Genomic DNA, 15,230 nt, shown 5'->3' on the forward strand with positions numbered 1-15,230 from the left:
TTTTGAAAAATACCTCTCTCTCTGCTCACCTTTTCCATTGTAGAAGGAGCTCTCTGCCTCCCTGCTTAGAGCAGTCTAATTATAAAGCTACTATAAAACTTCCATTTTTTAGTACAGTGGAGATATGTGCCTGAATGGCAAATAAGAGATTTGTAATACCTGTGTGGATTATGGGAGAAATTCTGATCGCTTGCCTTACTGCTGAGGTCAGTAGAGTGGTGAAACAACTTGAGATACAGATTGTTTTGTCTTGCTTGCAGCAAGAAAGTTTCTGAGAGAATTATCCTGGGAAGTAAGGGTAGGAAGTCTGCATACATCTAAAGGGAAAGGGAAATGAATGGTCCTGTGACATTTTTTGTATGCTTAACTTCCCTTGGAGACCACGCACAGGACTGTATACTCGGCTTTTCACTGGGAGATGTGTTCTAGAATTTGGAGGTTGAAAGTAAAATCCACAGTTGTTTATTCTGGCTTGTTTTCTGGTTACTGTTCCAAGGAGCAAGTGCACTCTTTTCATGCAGACAGACCTCTGCTGTGTCGCAGCTGCTCAGATTAACTGTGCAGCTGGAATGTATTTTCCACATCACTTGTGTAGATGTTGCTCTACCAGTTCTCCAGTTCTGCCTCTTTGAGTCATACTGGCTACTGACCACAAATGATGCTTTCATAAAATTGAAAGCAAAGCGAATAAAATGACTGTAGCCTGTGGTGCCTTGCATCCACAATATATTTATTATGTAACCCTCAATCCCCTAAGGTGTATGTGCATGTGTACATACATTGCTTGAGGTATGACAGGCAATGCATACTTTACCATGGCTGTTCTTTAATCTTGCTGCCTCCTTCAAATGCCATTTGGTTATATTCAGGAGCTCACTTGAAAACTGTGTGGAAGAGCAAAGGGACAGGGGTTGGTAGAGTATCTGTGGATGCTTCTAGGAAAACTTGTCTTTTGACAGGTTTATTCTTGCCATCTGTCAAGTGGACTGGAAAGGGGTTGAAGAAAAGGGGAGATAGGAATAGACCTATATCAAAAAGAGGAAAACTTTAAACAAAGTATTGGAGGCTGACTGTGGGCAAATGAAGCAAAGAAGGTACAGAAGACCAACAACATGAAGCAGACCAAAAGACATGGAATGCTGAATGACGATGAAAATAGTGAGAGAGAGGAATGTTTGCATCTTCCATACAATTGAGGGTCTGGTAGTTGCCAGATGTTAAGGTATGGCCAACTAAAAAGATATAAAGGCTTTTCTGTATACTTACACTTCTTGATACAATTTCATGTACAGGGATTTTCTGAGTTGCTGTATTGCTTCCAATTGATATTTATAGCCATTTTTATTCCTATTTAATTCACTTCTCTCCCCCACCTTCCTCTTAAACATTCCCACTATCTTGTTACTGTCTACTTCAAATGTCTCAAATCTGTTGTTCTTCAGCACTTAAATAGTCCCAGTAGTTCATAGCAATAGCCTTTTGGGATACAAGTAGCTTCTCTTTGCTAATTCTGCTGCTCACTTTAGTATTTTACAGACTAAGAAATAATAAATGACTAACACTGTTAGGATTTCTGAGCAGACACTGTAACACTGGAATAAAGCCATCAGCAGCATTATTACATCTTTCAGAGCATTGTCCCTATAGAGTATTCTGTGTTTTAAAGACAGAACAGTGCTGCACAGTTAGGAATTTTACAATTATAAAGCCTCACACAAAGCCTTACACAAATTATTTCATCTGAATGTATGACAAACTTTCTGGAAGCATCAGCAATATTTCTGAGGATTTCTTGCTTCACTGCATTTACCTTGTTAAGTATTATTTTAAAAAGAAACTGGTTTACAAAAATCATAGAGTGAATAGAGACGAAGTGCTATTGCTGTTGGACTACCTCTTGTTTAGCTGGAAACCACAATTCTATTCCTTCCTTTGCAGCAGGAAAGTGAAACTGGAAATGTGTCATTTTTGGGTCCTGCTTTCTTCATGAAAGCAAACTTTAAAGCTAAGAACTTAATTCTGTACTTTAACACTACTTTATTGTATAAAACAAGCAATTTATTAAATATAGCATCTCTCATTCTTCAGAAAGAAAAATACATGCAGAGAGGTACATTTTTTGTTCACATTATTATTTCTCCCTTGAAATAAGTATGACTTTTTCCTGTCCTGTTCAAAAGAATAGGACAAATTTCAGGTTAAGGTGTGCTTCTAAATGAAGCATTTAAATATTGTCTGCCTTCTCAGTACTACACATGATGGAAGTTCACACTCCTCAAACATTATTCTTTAGGCAATGGCCTTTCAGTGATCAATTAATATCTGAACTCTTAGTTATTTCATCTTTCACATCCTTGATCTGAGTTTGAACTCTTGTTAGATTGGCCAATTTCTCATTCAGTAAAGCAATTTCTTTCTGCCGTTGCAAAACCTCCTCCACTAATCTTCCTATTCTCAGTGTTAGGTCATTTATTAAGGGCTCCAAGATGGCAAACTCCTTTTTAACTCTGTACATCTTAGGTTTTAAATCATTTGCAAATGCAACTGTCTTCAGAACTTTTGCTCTGTCACCTTCAAGATTCAAAAGTCTATCAGAATGCTTGTTAAAATCGCTCTTTAACTCAGACAGTGCTGTCTTAATTTGCTTGATTTTTCTTGCGTTACTGGATGCCAGGCTTTGTATTTTCGTACTTCGGTCGATGCTACTGGTAAGGAGGTCACCTATATTTTTTACTGTTGTCTTTTCACCTTTTTCTACTTTATCTTCTAATGTTTGCAAAGAATCTGTCAGCGCAGTCATGTCTGAGACCAGGCCTGAAATGCGCCTTATGTCAGTTTTTACTGTCACAATTGTCAATGTTATGTTTTTTGCTACAGAAGCTGCATTCTGTTCAGCGCTTGAAACTGCATGAAAAAGGCTTGTTAAATTCTTCTCCAGTTCTTCTTGTTTTTTAATTATGCGGCTAGACCATGTTTTCATTGTATAAATATCTTCCTGCAGATATTTAATGTGAGAAATTATCTGAAGATCTTCCAGCTGTTTCATTAAGTTCCAAGTCTTTTCACACTGGAGGGATACAAAAATATTTCTAGCTTAACAACTCAATGTCAAAATTCAAGCTATACTTTAATGAAATATCTTACTATTCTGACATTCAATTTGAGTGCAAACCCTGTCTCTAGGAAATCAATTTCTGTTACAAAACAACCAGATTTTGTTTTTTTCTTGTCAGTATACTTAATAAATGTTAGTACTTCTTCTATTACAACAAAAAATTACAAAAAAGTGCTACGTGACTTTCCAATGTGACCTCTGAAAACACAAATCATCAGTTCACTGTGTTCCAAGTCTATGGAAAAAATACACAAAGTAACAACAAAAGAAACTAAGTAGTGAAAACTAAAAACAAACTAAAAATATTAACTTTTCCCCCCTTAAATCTAAATACCTGGCTTCAAATTATTTTCAATAGAAAAGATATTTTAATAAATAAACTGCAAATAATCCTTTATAAAAAAAGTGCTTTTTCATCAATGAAAAGCCTAAGACCAAATTCACTTATCCCCATTCTGGTCATTTTCTAAGTTAAAGCTTTCTAAAGTTACTTCTGCTTTTGAAGATACTGCAATGTCAGGCCCTGCTTCTAGAACAGCTAGCTCATGCTGCACTTTGAACAAGCTGCCATTGGACTGGAGGCCTTCAAGAGCCTTCTGTATCACCACTGTATCAGAAACAGTTTTCAGCATATCATTTTCCACAGCGTACAGCTGTGTCTTCAAGTCCTCTATCTTTTTCTCCATACCAAGCAAGTCACTTGACAACCTAAGAATAGAGTGAATAGCATTTTCAATTGTTGGCAAATGGCTCTTGCACTCCTCAATTTTAGGTTCATAGTTTGCAAGTTTCTGATTCAGGTCTGTGTCCTTGGCTACCAGACTATTCTGTTCTTCTTCTATCTTTTCAACTGACTTTGCATCCAAGTTCAACTTTTGTTCAACTCTAGAGAATTCATCATCTTCTTGCTTTTTTAGTGTTCTGATATTTCTGGCTGTACTGTCTTCCAAATCTCTTACTCTTTCTGCAAGGGATTTAATTCTTTGGTCAACTTCATTAATTTTGGAAGTAACTTCTGTATGTATGAACTTTGCTTCAGATTTTAAACCACTAGCATTTGTGTTCATTTCATCCAGACTTCTTCTCCAGGAATTTGTAACATTTTGGAACTTCTCATTAATGCTCTGCATCTTTAGAGATAGAGTCTGTTCATTGTTCTGAATATCATTTATGGTGTTATGAAGAGAAGATATTTCCTGCCCAAACTCAGTCATCACAGAGATGGATGAGGCAGCTTCTCGCAGGATACTTTCAGAAGACTCAAGCTGCATTTACAACACAAAACAATGTCTGTGTCTACTTAACAAAAGTAACAACAGAAAACCATTTCCATTTATTAAGAGATAATAAAGTCCCTTAAAAACCATTGTACTTGTTACAAAGTTCCTCCATGGTGCATTTCCATGGTTCCTCTTTAAAATATCATTGATTAACCTAGCATGAAAAAGTCACGGAAAAAAAGGTATGACTGTTGTTGAACTTCTATAGCATATACGCAATTTTCCATGCTTGGTGTTTTTGTCAAAAATACAGTAAATCCCATGCAACACTTTGCAATCTGAAGTATAGTATATAAATATCCAAATTACATCATATATGAATGACATTATTCAGAGATCAGTGCTGAAACAAAATCACTGGCATGAGCCATGCCGTGCTACCATCATTATTCATAATGTATCAGGGATAATTCAGCAGCCAGCACAGCTTTTCTACTGGATTATGTCACACGTGGTAATATCTTTTTTCATTACTATAGTATTTTCTTATCTATCGCTTTATTATGTCTTGGTGTTATTAGGGCAGGTCTGTTACATCAAAATGCTGGTAAATTTTCTTCAAATCAATGTACCTTAGAATCGCACATGAAAGAGGAATGGTAAAATGAAACATGAATATATGTAAGTTCTTAAAAATAGTTTAGTTTCTAAAAAATTATACTGAGATACAACCTACTGGAACAATGGCATGGATTGACATGCTTTGTCACATGAAATAGTCTCTAAATGCCTATTCACAGGCAAGTAAAACACATTCAGAAAACTTGTTTTAAAACAGGCAGTTAAATTAATGAAATAACAGTGAAGTAAGCAATGAGAAATGTTCACCAAAGATCATCCAATTGAGATGTTAATTATTACCTTTTCAGAAATTAAGTTTACTTTATTTCCCACATCCAGGATTTTTTCAGCTTCTTGATGTAAAAAATTGTACTTTCTTTCCAGATCAGAAAATTGACCTGACTGTTGAAATAGAAACCTGGAAATTTCAAGCAAATAAACAGAAAACATAACTTCTTAATTAGTATATATTAAGTATTCCAGGACCTGATTCAGAGCAAATTGTTACTGGAGGGATTTGTTTTCACAGAATTTGCTAGATCAGTATGTGACAAAAAAAGGAAAAAAAAAAGAAATTGATCTGTCTTGATACTTCTAAAAAAGGTATGACAGCAAGGAAGCATTGATAGATGTCTTTGCTTTTACACTGCATGCTAAGGTAACTAAGGCACTGATGCTGCTAAGATATTTTAAAATATCTTTAACAAAGGTATTTGACCTTTACTTAAAAGACTCCGCCTGACGAATGGTTTATTACACTGATGAGGAAATGATTTACAGAAAACTCTATTTCACTTCTTCTGTCCATTTATTGCCTGCCAAATGAGCACTTCCTGTCAGCCTAAGTTGCTCTCCAGGTAGATGCAGTCTCCAAAGCAGGTCTTTAGAATTCATGAGCAAGGCACCTTCAACCTCATGTAACAGATGGAGCTTCTACAGTAACTCACTGCACGCCCGTGTTTCCCTGCTTGTCAATACTGCTACTCTTTCCTGGATCCTTCTGGCTCTAACATGTTTCTGTAGACAATTAGCCCAAGCTCTCTGCTAACATGAAAACCACACACCCTACAGAATACAAAAGAAAATACTAAAATCCTCTTTAGAGAGGGTTACCTACCAGCTCACCACCAGGCAAACAGCAAGGGAAACGACACTCAAACTTGTCCTTGAGTCCATCCAAAAGGAACTGTGATTATTGCTGGTCCTGGGACTTGCCAGCTTCCCGTAATTACTGTGCTTCTCAGCCTTCTGTGAATCTTCACTGGTCTTGGATGAAGAAATACCTTTTTTCCTCGGCTTAACTTCAGACATTTTGTGGTTTTAAAATGCAGAAGCAAAGGAGAAAGCTAGAAAAAAAGAAACAACCAAAACCCAAAAAACCAGAAAGGACTTGTTTTTAACTCCTTACATTTTAAACATCCTCAAATATAAACTGTAAGTACATAAATACACCTCCAAAAATGTTCCTTTTGGTGCTCACTATGCTTCTTAGTTATGTGAACTTTTGTAAAGTATCATAATACTTTCATTTGCTTTCTATATTACAGAGCACTGCTATCATATTTTCTCCAGCTGAATTGACTTTCCAAGCTTAAGCTAACTTCATGTTTCCAGAAATATTTTGTCTGTTATAGAATAAGTTATTTTAAACATATGTTTAAAATTACAAGGATTAAAAGTATATTTCTTTTTGTAGCTGATGACTGTCACAAGTTCATCAGCAATTTCATTGATGCACTTGTGTTTTACCTGTAGATTTAAAAAAGAATTATCATCTACACCACACTAAAAGGGGAAAGTTAATTTTTCCATTAAAAAAATAAAATTGCAAATCAAGCTTTAATTTAGTAGTTCTGCTGTAATGATTTCATGTCGTCTCTAAAATCACAAACATCAGTTAACAAAAAGTCATGATAAAAGAAATCATTCCTCTAGTAAACAGGAAAACTTCCTGTTGATAAAATTAAGGTCAGAATAGATTGAGGCAATATGAATCTCCAGCTCATACTTTAACCATCCAAGTGAAGTACAGAGTGTAGTTTTTAAGCCTAAAATCTCCCACCATACTCCTCAAAATAGACTTGATCCTTGTCAGAGTTGCTTTAGCCTAATTTGAGACCAAATTGTTCTGCTGGGGTTTTGGATCACTTAGCAGCATTGCTATCATTTATATCAAATGCTAGCATTTATATCAAAATATAAATATTTGGAGATACTTACATAGTCATGTACAGGGGTAAAAGGTATTGTTTAAAATCCAATCTGTCATGCAGGTAGTTTAGAGCTGTTTGAGCCACAGTACTAGGAAGCACACTGAGCTTGAAGCATGGAGGAAAAAAAAATTTCATTTCCGAAGAAAAAAAACCCAAACCAACAAAAAAACCAAAACCAAACCAAAGAAGCCACCAGAACAGAAAAATTGTATTTTGAAGCTTTTAAAACATCTTGGGATTCAAGAGCACATATTATTAAGTTAAAGTGGAGGAAAAAAAGAGAGCTCTGAATAGTAGTTAGAAAAAGAGTTTACTAGAGAAAAGCTCTGCTTTAACAGAACAGCTTCAGCGCGCAGCCCTGTGCGGTACAGAGGGATGAGCCGCAGCTCCCCAGAGACACTTCCGGACCGGTCCGCTCCCCCCAAAGTGACCCACATCCCCTCCGCTCCCCCCAAAGTGACCCACATCCCCTCCGCTCTCCCCAGAGTGACCCACATCCCCTCCGCTCCCCCCAAAGTGACCCACATCCCCGCCGCTCCCCCCAAAGTGACCCACATCCCCGCCGCTCCCCCCAGAGTGACCCACATCCCCTCCGCGCCCCCCAAAGTGACCCACATCCCCGCCGCTCCCCCCAAAGTGACCCACATCTCCTCTTCTTCCCCCAAAGTGACCCACATCCCCTCCGCGCCCCGGGCCCCCTGCCAGCAGTGCCGACCTCCCATCTCCCCTCCCTGCGGCCGCTGCCCCGTACCGGCCGCGCTCCTCCGGCCTCAGGGGCGGGGGGCGGAGGCGGGCAGGGCCGCCCTGCCCCGCAGGCACCACGTTCGCAGTCCCGGGGCCCCTCCCCTGGCCGCGGCTGGCGCATCGCCGCCCGCTGCGCCACGTCCGGGCCCGCCCGCCGGGGCAGCGATCCCGGCAGCGCAGCCGGGCTCGGCGGCTCCGCGCCGGCGCGGGAGGCAGCGCGGGGCTTTGTTCGGCGGCGGCGGGCGGTGAGCGGGCCCGGCAGCGAGCGAGCGGCCGGGCCGGGCTGGGCCGGGCCGGCCCTTCCCCGCCCAGGCCCGGAAGGAGGAAGCGCTGCCGGCGCCGCCTGCCCGGGAGCCGCGGGACAGCGGCTGCGCCTCGGGGCTCGGCGGGGCTCGGGGCCGGCGGCTGCGGGGCTCCCCGCTGCCCGCCAGGTGAGCGCCGTGCTGGACACGCAGGGACGGACCGGACCGGACCGGACCGAGGGTTCCGCCGGGGCAGGGCAGGGGCCGGCGGGCGGTCTGAGCGCCCCGGTTTCTATTTGGTTGGCGGCTGGCAACAGCGGCGCGGTGTGAGTTAACCCTTTGTTTGGGGTCTTTGTGGAGCGATTTCTTCTGTATTTGCCTCGCATGTAGCAGTATTGTTATTATCTGTTTGGCGTCCCCTTTCCTCCGCGGTGCGGTGGGATAAAGGTAGGGTGGAAGGCTTTCTTAACTACGTAATTTTTAGTGACTATAGGAAATTCTGTCAGCACGGCGGAAGGGGCTCTCCATCACGGGCTTACCCAAAGGCATCTGTTCTAAGTCTGCCCAGCTCCTGAAGGGGAGAGTGCCGGAAAAGGCGAACGCTTCTGTGGGTGCTCTGTGGAGGAGTTTCCACTTGTTTATGGGGCTTTCCTGGCAGGAGTGTGATCAGAGAGAGCGTTTTGGTCGATTGGGACTCTCGGAGTCGCTGATCAGTTCTTTATGCCGTAGTCAATAGTTTTCACCTGTTTTCTTCAGACATTTGGTTTTTTATGATATGGAGGAAGAATGCAAGTTTGAAGTTGCGTGTCCAAATGCTGATAAAGGAAGTCAATGGCAGTGTTGGGTGCTCCCTCTTCCGTCATATAATGATCCAAGTGTCCTTGTATGGAGTCTTAAACTTGGAGACAACAATGAGTTTATCCCGTGCAATGAGGCCAGTCCTCTTTCTAATCCTGTTGACCCAATCACATAGTCCAAGGAGTTAAAAAAAAAAAATGGGGGATGTAGTGAGTGGGGAGAAGACCTTTTCATAGAGACATTTAGCAAGATGCTAGTATATGAGAAGCTTGCAGCCTTTGGTTTTATAGTTCTGGAAGTGTTCATAAACATAAAGTCATAGGAATGGGGAAAAAATATGTATTTTCAGAATTAGTGCTTTGCTACTCCTTCTGATTTTAACACTAAAATTGATAAGCTGTTCTAAAACTTCTTTCCTCATGCTTGTAAGTTATGTTCCCAGTCTGATTTACTTCCCCCGGCCACTCTTTTTCACACTGAAGAAATATGGATGTCAAGAGTAGAAACTATTTGCTTATGAATCGTCAAGCACTGGAAAATGACATCAAGACTTCTTATATTATGGATCGTATGATTTCTGATGAAGTATTGACATTACAGGAGGAGGAGAGAGTGAAGCAACAGGTAGAATTATCTCTCACTGCTATTTCTTTTTCTAGTCTACTCACATATTTTACCATCCTTTTAAAAATAGTAATTTCTGACTATCTAATTCCTGTATTTGTCGAATTCTAGCACACAGTTTTTGTTGCTCTTAATAAAGTTAAGGGCTTGGTAAATTAAAGACTATTTCTGTAACTCTAAATAGGCTATAATTTAAAAAGTGATAGATTAAATGATTTCTGGGGTTTCTTAGTTTTGTATAATACCTCTTCTAATTTTTTTTTTCTAGAATACACAGAAGGAGCGAGCAGCTATGCTAATAAACATTATTCTTACAAAAGATAATAATTCATATAGATCATTTTATAATGCACTGCTTCATGAAGGGTACAGAGATCTTGCTGCGCTTCTTCAGGATGGCATCCCTGCCGTCTCGTCTGGTAACAGAAAGAGCTCAATGGATGGAATGACTTCCTACGGTCAGTGTAACTACAGCAATCCCCGTGCTGCAGTGTGAACACAACTTGTCTTTTTTATTCCTTAGAAAGTGACTATGTGTAATACCTGTTCCGATGAAAAAGGAGCAGTTGGTGCATTTGTTTATTTTGGTAGTGTAGTAACTATGTCTATTTCATCTACTTAATATGGCAGGAAAGTTACAACAGTTACAATTTTTACAGGTCATCTTGAAAGTGTTTATATTGAATAATGCTGATTTTAAAGGGCAGAAGAACTAGTGCTCTTACGTTTTTTCTAATTTGTAACATTTTTGTTGTAAGTGAAAGACTCTCATTTGTATGTATTAAAAGAAAAACCTGTAGCCTCCAAAATTCTGATATTTATTTTGATAAATATTCAGCTATTTATCTGGAATCTCTCAACCTACATTGATCTAGTTGATCATTGATTAATTGATCTAATTATTAGGTTACTTAATTCTTTCCACCAGATCTTATAGTTACCCTGTATAAGTTCCATAACTTTTACTCACGTTGTCATCAGGATCATCTTTGACATGAAATAAATTTGTACTTTCTAATGTGCAGAACCTTCTAACTGCATGTGATTAACTGCCATATTTACTGGTACTCTGCATTTAGTAAGTGTCAAAGGCACGTGGAGTTCAAGGCTATCTTAGGTAATCAAAGTTTATCAGTTATGTTACTCCTTATAGCCACAAGGTGGGCAGATGAAGTGCACATTTCCTTTCCTGTTATGCTTTACCTCTTTCAAGTCATGCTATCTCAGCTTAAATCAGTGGAAGTCTTGCTTGGACTCCAGTGCTGTGCTGTGAACTGCCAAGGAAAGGTCCTACACAGCATCCTTTCTTTTTTGCTGCATCCATGGTGTGGTTACCTGTGGCTGAGATTGATTATACCACACTTGATTTTTCGGTATAGTAATGCTGACCTCCTGTGTTTGCCACAGTTTCCATGGGAGATGTTAATTCTCTTTCACTTCTAGGGTTTAATAAGTTTTCCCAATGCAGTTATTAATTTGAACACTGTTTTAGGTAGGGGGCTAGTTACATGCTAAGTAACGATTTTTATTTCTAAAAAGCAGTATTTTTTTTGATATTTGGTATTTTGAGTCCAGCAGTTTTTAGGGCATTTTTATGGGACATGAGGTGGGGAGGGAGCCCACTAGTTATTTTGGGTGAAGAGTTGTTTGGTTGGGTTTGAAGAGGCATCTCATTTAGAACTCGTGTTTTATTTTGATGTTTCTTGTTCTTAACTTTAGTGAAGACCATTCTCTGCGAAGGAGGCGTACCACAGAGACCAGTTGTGTTTGTCACTCGACCAAAACTGGTAGATGCTATTAAAAAGAAACTGTACTGCTTGGGAAGTGATCCAGGTTGGGTCACAGTTTATGGAATGGCAGGCTGTGGGAAGACTGTTTTGACAGCAGAAGCTTTAAGGGATCCTCAGCTCTTGGAAGGTACTTTCAGAAAAACATCAGTTTTTTAATAAAAATTACTGTAGATATACACATATTGGACATGGATGGTGCATATGTCATTTTGAAAGTGATTTGGATTTCTAAATTTCTTAGGTGATTCTGAAATATTTGCTTGCAATATACAACTTCCATAACCATGTGGTGGTCTAAGACCACTAAGTATTCTATTAGTTTGTGGAAAAAGATTTTGAATAGCTGTTCACCTTAGAATTTGCTTTGGTTTATGAGAGTAGATGCATCCTTGATTACCTTAAAATTTTTATTTCTTTTAGTGCAAAATAATATATCTAGTTATATTCCTTTTGGGCATTGCCTATAAGGTCCTCCGACTCTTTGCTATATGAGTTTAAAAAAATCTTGCTCTAACTTTTTAATAGTGGCAGGCATTTGTGGGTGATTAGTATTGCCTTAGCTTAAAGTAGATCACAGATACAAACGTTTAATGGCATTTTTTCTATTTTATTTATTTTTTCTTGCATAGGACACTAGGAGGAGAAATTAGGACTTGGCATTAAAGAAAAAAATGATGTAGGGTTAGATACGATAGCATCCTCTTCTACAGTTGACTAATCTAGATATCTTCTTGGTCACTGTCATACCCCAGGCTCTGAACTCTTGCAGTAGTACACGGTTAAAAATGTAAATGGTAGGTCAGACTAGCAGAAGGATGGATGCAGAAGGGGCTGTGGAGGGACAGAAAGGACAATGTGTAGAAAGGAGGGACAACAGCATCAGTGATGGTGTGAAATTTCTGTGGGTACTTGTCTTACAGAGTCTGTTCCTTTTAAACATAAACAGGAGTGGTCTTGTAGAGCCACCCTTTGGTGTTAATAGTAGAGTTGCAAGGATGGCTTGCGACAGGTTTTAGAGATTTGTGTTTTAATTAATGCTGACTTATTACTGTAAGTTACTATAAAATATTTTAAATTATTTAAAATGTATAGCATGATTAATATTGCTTTTCTTGTTAGATTACTTTCCAGGAGGAGTTCACTGGATCTCTGTTGGGAAACAGGACAAAGCAGGGCTGCTCATAAAACTTCAGAATCTCTGTAGTAGATTGGAACATGACTCCACTCTCTCACAAAGGCCACCACTTAACATTGAGGAGGCTAAAGATCGTCTTCGTTTGCTGATGTTACGCAAATACCCCAGGTGATGTCACTAAAATCAAATACTGTTCTTTTAACTGATAAAACTTTGTGGAGTAACTTTGGTCTAATCATCTGAGGTGTCTGTGTTTTTGTTACATGTGTCAGTGGTGTGTATTTTGTTTTTTTAACCAACTTCCTAACTTAGGCTAATAAGACTTCTAGCAACAAAATATGTTAACCAGATGTGCAGGAGTCATATTTGTTGAAAAGGCAAATAGTGAAATAATGAAAGATGAGATTGAATAGTGAAAGATGGGAACAAACAACTGGAAATAAGGATTTCTTGGGAACAAACAACTGGAAATAAGGATTTCTCTAACTTTCAGTGTTCTCACTGTGTGTGTAGACTGCTTTACTGATATATGAGGATCATACAGCAGAAAAAAGAGTGTGTATCACTGCAGAAAATTCTTTGTTTCCAGAACAGATGGTGTCTTTAGAAAGTCTTTGGTCTAGAGCTGCCAAAATGAAAGCAGGTTTTCACAATGTGACCAATTATTGCCAGAAACCATTGTCTTTCTCAGTTATTGCACAGCTTTCTCAGTCATTGCACAGCTTTTTCCACCTTTGAGCAATAGTTTTTGTTATTTGCTGAGGATTTAATTATTCTCTGGGAAAATCTGTACTAAACTAAATGAGCCTGCTTGTCAGTAAGTTATCTTGGGAATAATAGTCCAACTTTGTGATCTTCGTAGATAACAGAGTAGAATACTGGCATTTCTGTACAGGGGAAGAAAAGATCTTTTGAAGAAAAGATGTGGGAAATATTGACAGGTCCTCCAAAAGAAATCTATCAACTGAAAGTGCACTTTTCCTTGAAGGATGTGAAGTAGCTGTCTCCACTGAGACATTTCCATTGTTATTTCTTGTTTATTAACAAGCAAAATAAGTCAAAACTCTTCAATACAGAAGTGGGCAGAATGGGAGGAAATAGAGGGGAATGTGCTTGGGAGTAAGGATCATACAGGGTGCAAATGTATGGGAAACAAAATTTCAATGCAGCTTGGGAAGAGCTGGCTCTGCTCTGGAGCTCTCTTTGCCAGCAGGAAGTCACTTTAGCTATACCTGGATTCATGCAGCCAACCCAGTACCTCTCTTGGGAATAAAGTCTTAGACAAAGGATTCAAATTTTGAAGCCAGTATATTTCTTGGGATTAAATTATTAGTCAAATGAAAAATGGAAACTATTGTATACTTTAAAATAAGAAATTACAGAATTTTATCACCTGTGATTGTTATCACAGGGTTGTGTTTGTTGCTTTGGGATGTGTTTTTGTTTTGGTTCTTCTTTGTAACAAGGTTTTTTTAAATGTTATTAGAATTTAGATTTTTTTGTGTGACTGGAGGGGAAAAATCACTGGTGCCTAATGAATGGGAGGACTTTGAAGTGCTCAGATTAATTAAAAACATACAATCGGGCTATAATTAATGTCATTCATCATATTTTCAGTCATGAAAGTGCCAGAAAACGAGGCCTTTATGGCTATGATAGTATTCTTGTGAACCCTCTGATTTATCAGAAGGTTATTAATAGAAGAGTTGTATAAAAATGATATAGGGTTATCCAAGACTTAAATATATCTTTGAGAATGTGTATGCATGTCTTTAAGGGAGATCAAATCCCTATTTAGGCTTCGATGGTGTAAGTGCCACTTAGCTGAACAAAAATGCGGAAGTTTTGCTGTGCTTCGGTGAGGACTGGAGAACTTAAACAGTAAATAGTGGAGTGGAAAATTTCATCCCTTAAAAAACAAGCATAGTAAATGTAAATGATTTGTAGGATTAGGTGTCAATAGCTAAAACTTTCTGAAGGCAAATAACTGTTCTTTCTTTCTGTACATCTGCTTGCCAGCTAGTCTTTTTGACTTCTTGCTCCCTTAAACCCAATGTTTTAAAAACAGTTTTCAGTAACTTCTCTGTCATATATAGGCAGGTGTAGGGAGGTCTACTGTACATTATTCTGGTGAGAGTCCATGTAGGAACATACAAATGCGGCTGGCCATACGACTGGAATATGTAGTCAGTATGAAATGTCATTTATGTAAGAAGAGACTTGCTTTACAAGAGGGTTAGTCTCATACAGCTTTCCAAAGATACAAGAACAAAATTGAAAACTCTTGAGTCAAAAGGAAACTTGAATGTTTTCCCACAAAGCTTATCACTAGCCTGTGTCAGAGTTATCTAGTTTTATACAACTCTTTTCTTAATTTGTGATACCTATTTACTTAAAACCAGTAAATAATTCTGTTTTTCCTGGCATCTACTAATGGAAATGTTTCTCAAAACGTTGTTTGCATTTCAGTTGTAGCTATGAAATAATAAATGGTAAATACCTTTTTGAGGTAACTGCATTCAGCTTCTTGCACAGTGTTTAATCACAGAATCACCAAGGTTGGATGAGACCTTCATGATCATCAAGTCCAGCTATCAACACAGCACCACCATAATCACCTTTCAGCCATATCCCCTAAGTGCCACATCCAGACACTTCTTGAATGCTTTGAGGCAATGACTCCACCAGCTCCCTTGGCAACTTATTCCAGTGCTTAACCACTCTTTCA

The 15,230-nt window shown here is 38.9% G+C and overlaps 2 protein-coding genes across 12 annotated transcripts in view; one reads left to right on the top strand and one right to left on the bottom strand.

Annotated features, from left to right (window-relative positions):
* Positions 1 to 2,036: 2,036 nt before the first annotated feature.
* On the bottom strand, positions 2,037 to 8,097 carry IKBIP (IKBKB interacting protein). Of its 5 annotated transcripts, none has more exons than XM_030262116.4 (5): positions 7,921 to 8,097; positions 7,177 to 7,274; positions 6,074 to 6,302; positions 5,257 to 5,374; positions 2,037 to 3,067 (listed from the first exon to the last, which is right to left on the bottom strand). In XM_030262116.4, the coding sequence occupies exons 3-5, from the start codon at positions 6,265 to 6,267 to the stop codon at positions 2,312 to 2,314; spliced, it is 1,068 nt and encodes a 355-aa protein (XP_030117976.4). In that variant the 5' UTR covers positions 6,268 to 6,302; positions 7,177 to 7,274; positions 7,921 to 8,097; the 3' UTR covers positions 2,037 to 2,311. The 5 variants fall into 5 exon arrangements, with proteins under 5 accessions (XP_030117976.4, XP_030117933.3, XP_004175934.3 ...); XM_030262073.4 differs by having other exon boundaries at positions 2,037 to 4,380; positions 7,921 to 8,060; XM_004175886.6 differs by having other exon boundaries at positions 2,962 to 4,380; positions 7,177 to 7,269; positions 7,921 to 8,048.
* A 57-nt stretch (positions 8,098 to 8,154) lies between these two features.
* APAF1 (apoptotic peptidase activating factor 1) overlaps positions 8,155 to 15,230 on the top strand; it is a 31,090-nt gene continuing 24,014 nt past the window's right edge. For 4 of the 7 annotated variants that reach the window (XM_041713491.2, XM_032746256.3, XM_032746257.3 and 1 more), the window contains exons 1-4: positions 8,202 to 9,577; positions 9,846 to 10,035; positions 11,297 to 11,494; positions 12,487 to 12,670. In XM_041713491.2, coding sequence (XP_041569425.1) covers positions 9,440 to 9,577; positions 9,846 to 10,035; positions 11,297 to 11,494; positions 12,487 to 12,670 — 710 coding nt within the window. In that variant the 5' untranslated portion in view covers positions 8,202 to 9,439. Of the gene's footprint in view, positions 9,578 to 9,845; positions 10,036 to 11,296; positions 11,495 to 12,486; positions 12,671 to 15,230 lie in introns of all 7 variants that reach the window. The other 3 variants (XM_030262013.4, XM_030262034.4, XM_002190092.6) reach the window with 3 other exon arrangements.

The sequence above is a fragment of the Taeniopygia guttata genome, chromosome 1A (assembly GCF_048771995.1).
Source record: "Taeniopygia guttata chromosome 1A, bTaeGut7.mat, whole genome shotgun sequence".
Lineage (NCBI taxonomy): Eukaryota > Metazoa > Chordata > Aves > Passeriformes > Estrildidae > Taeniopygia > Taeniopygia guttata.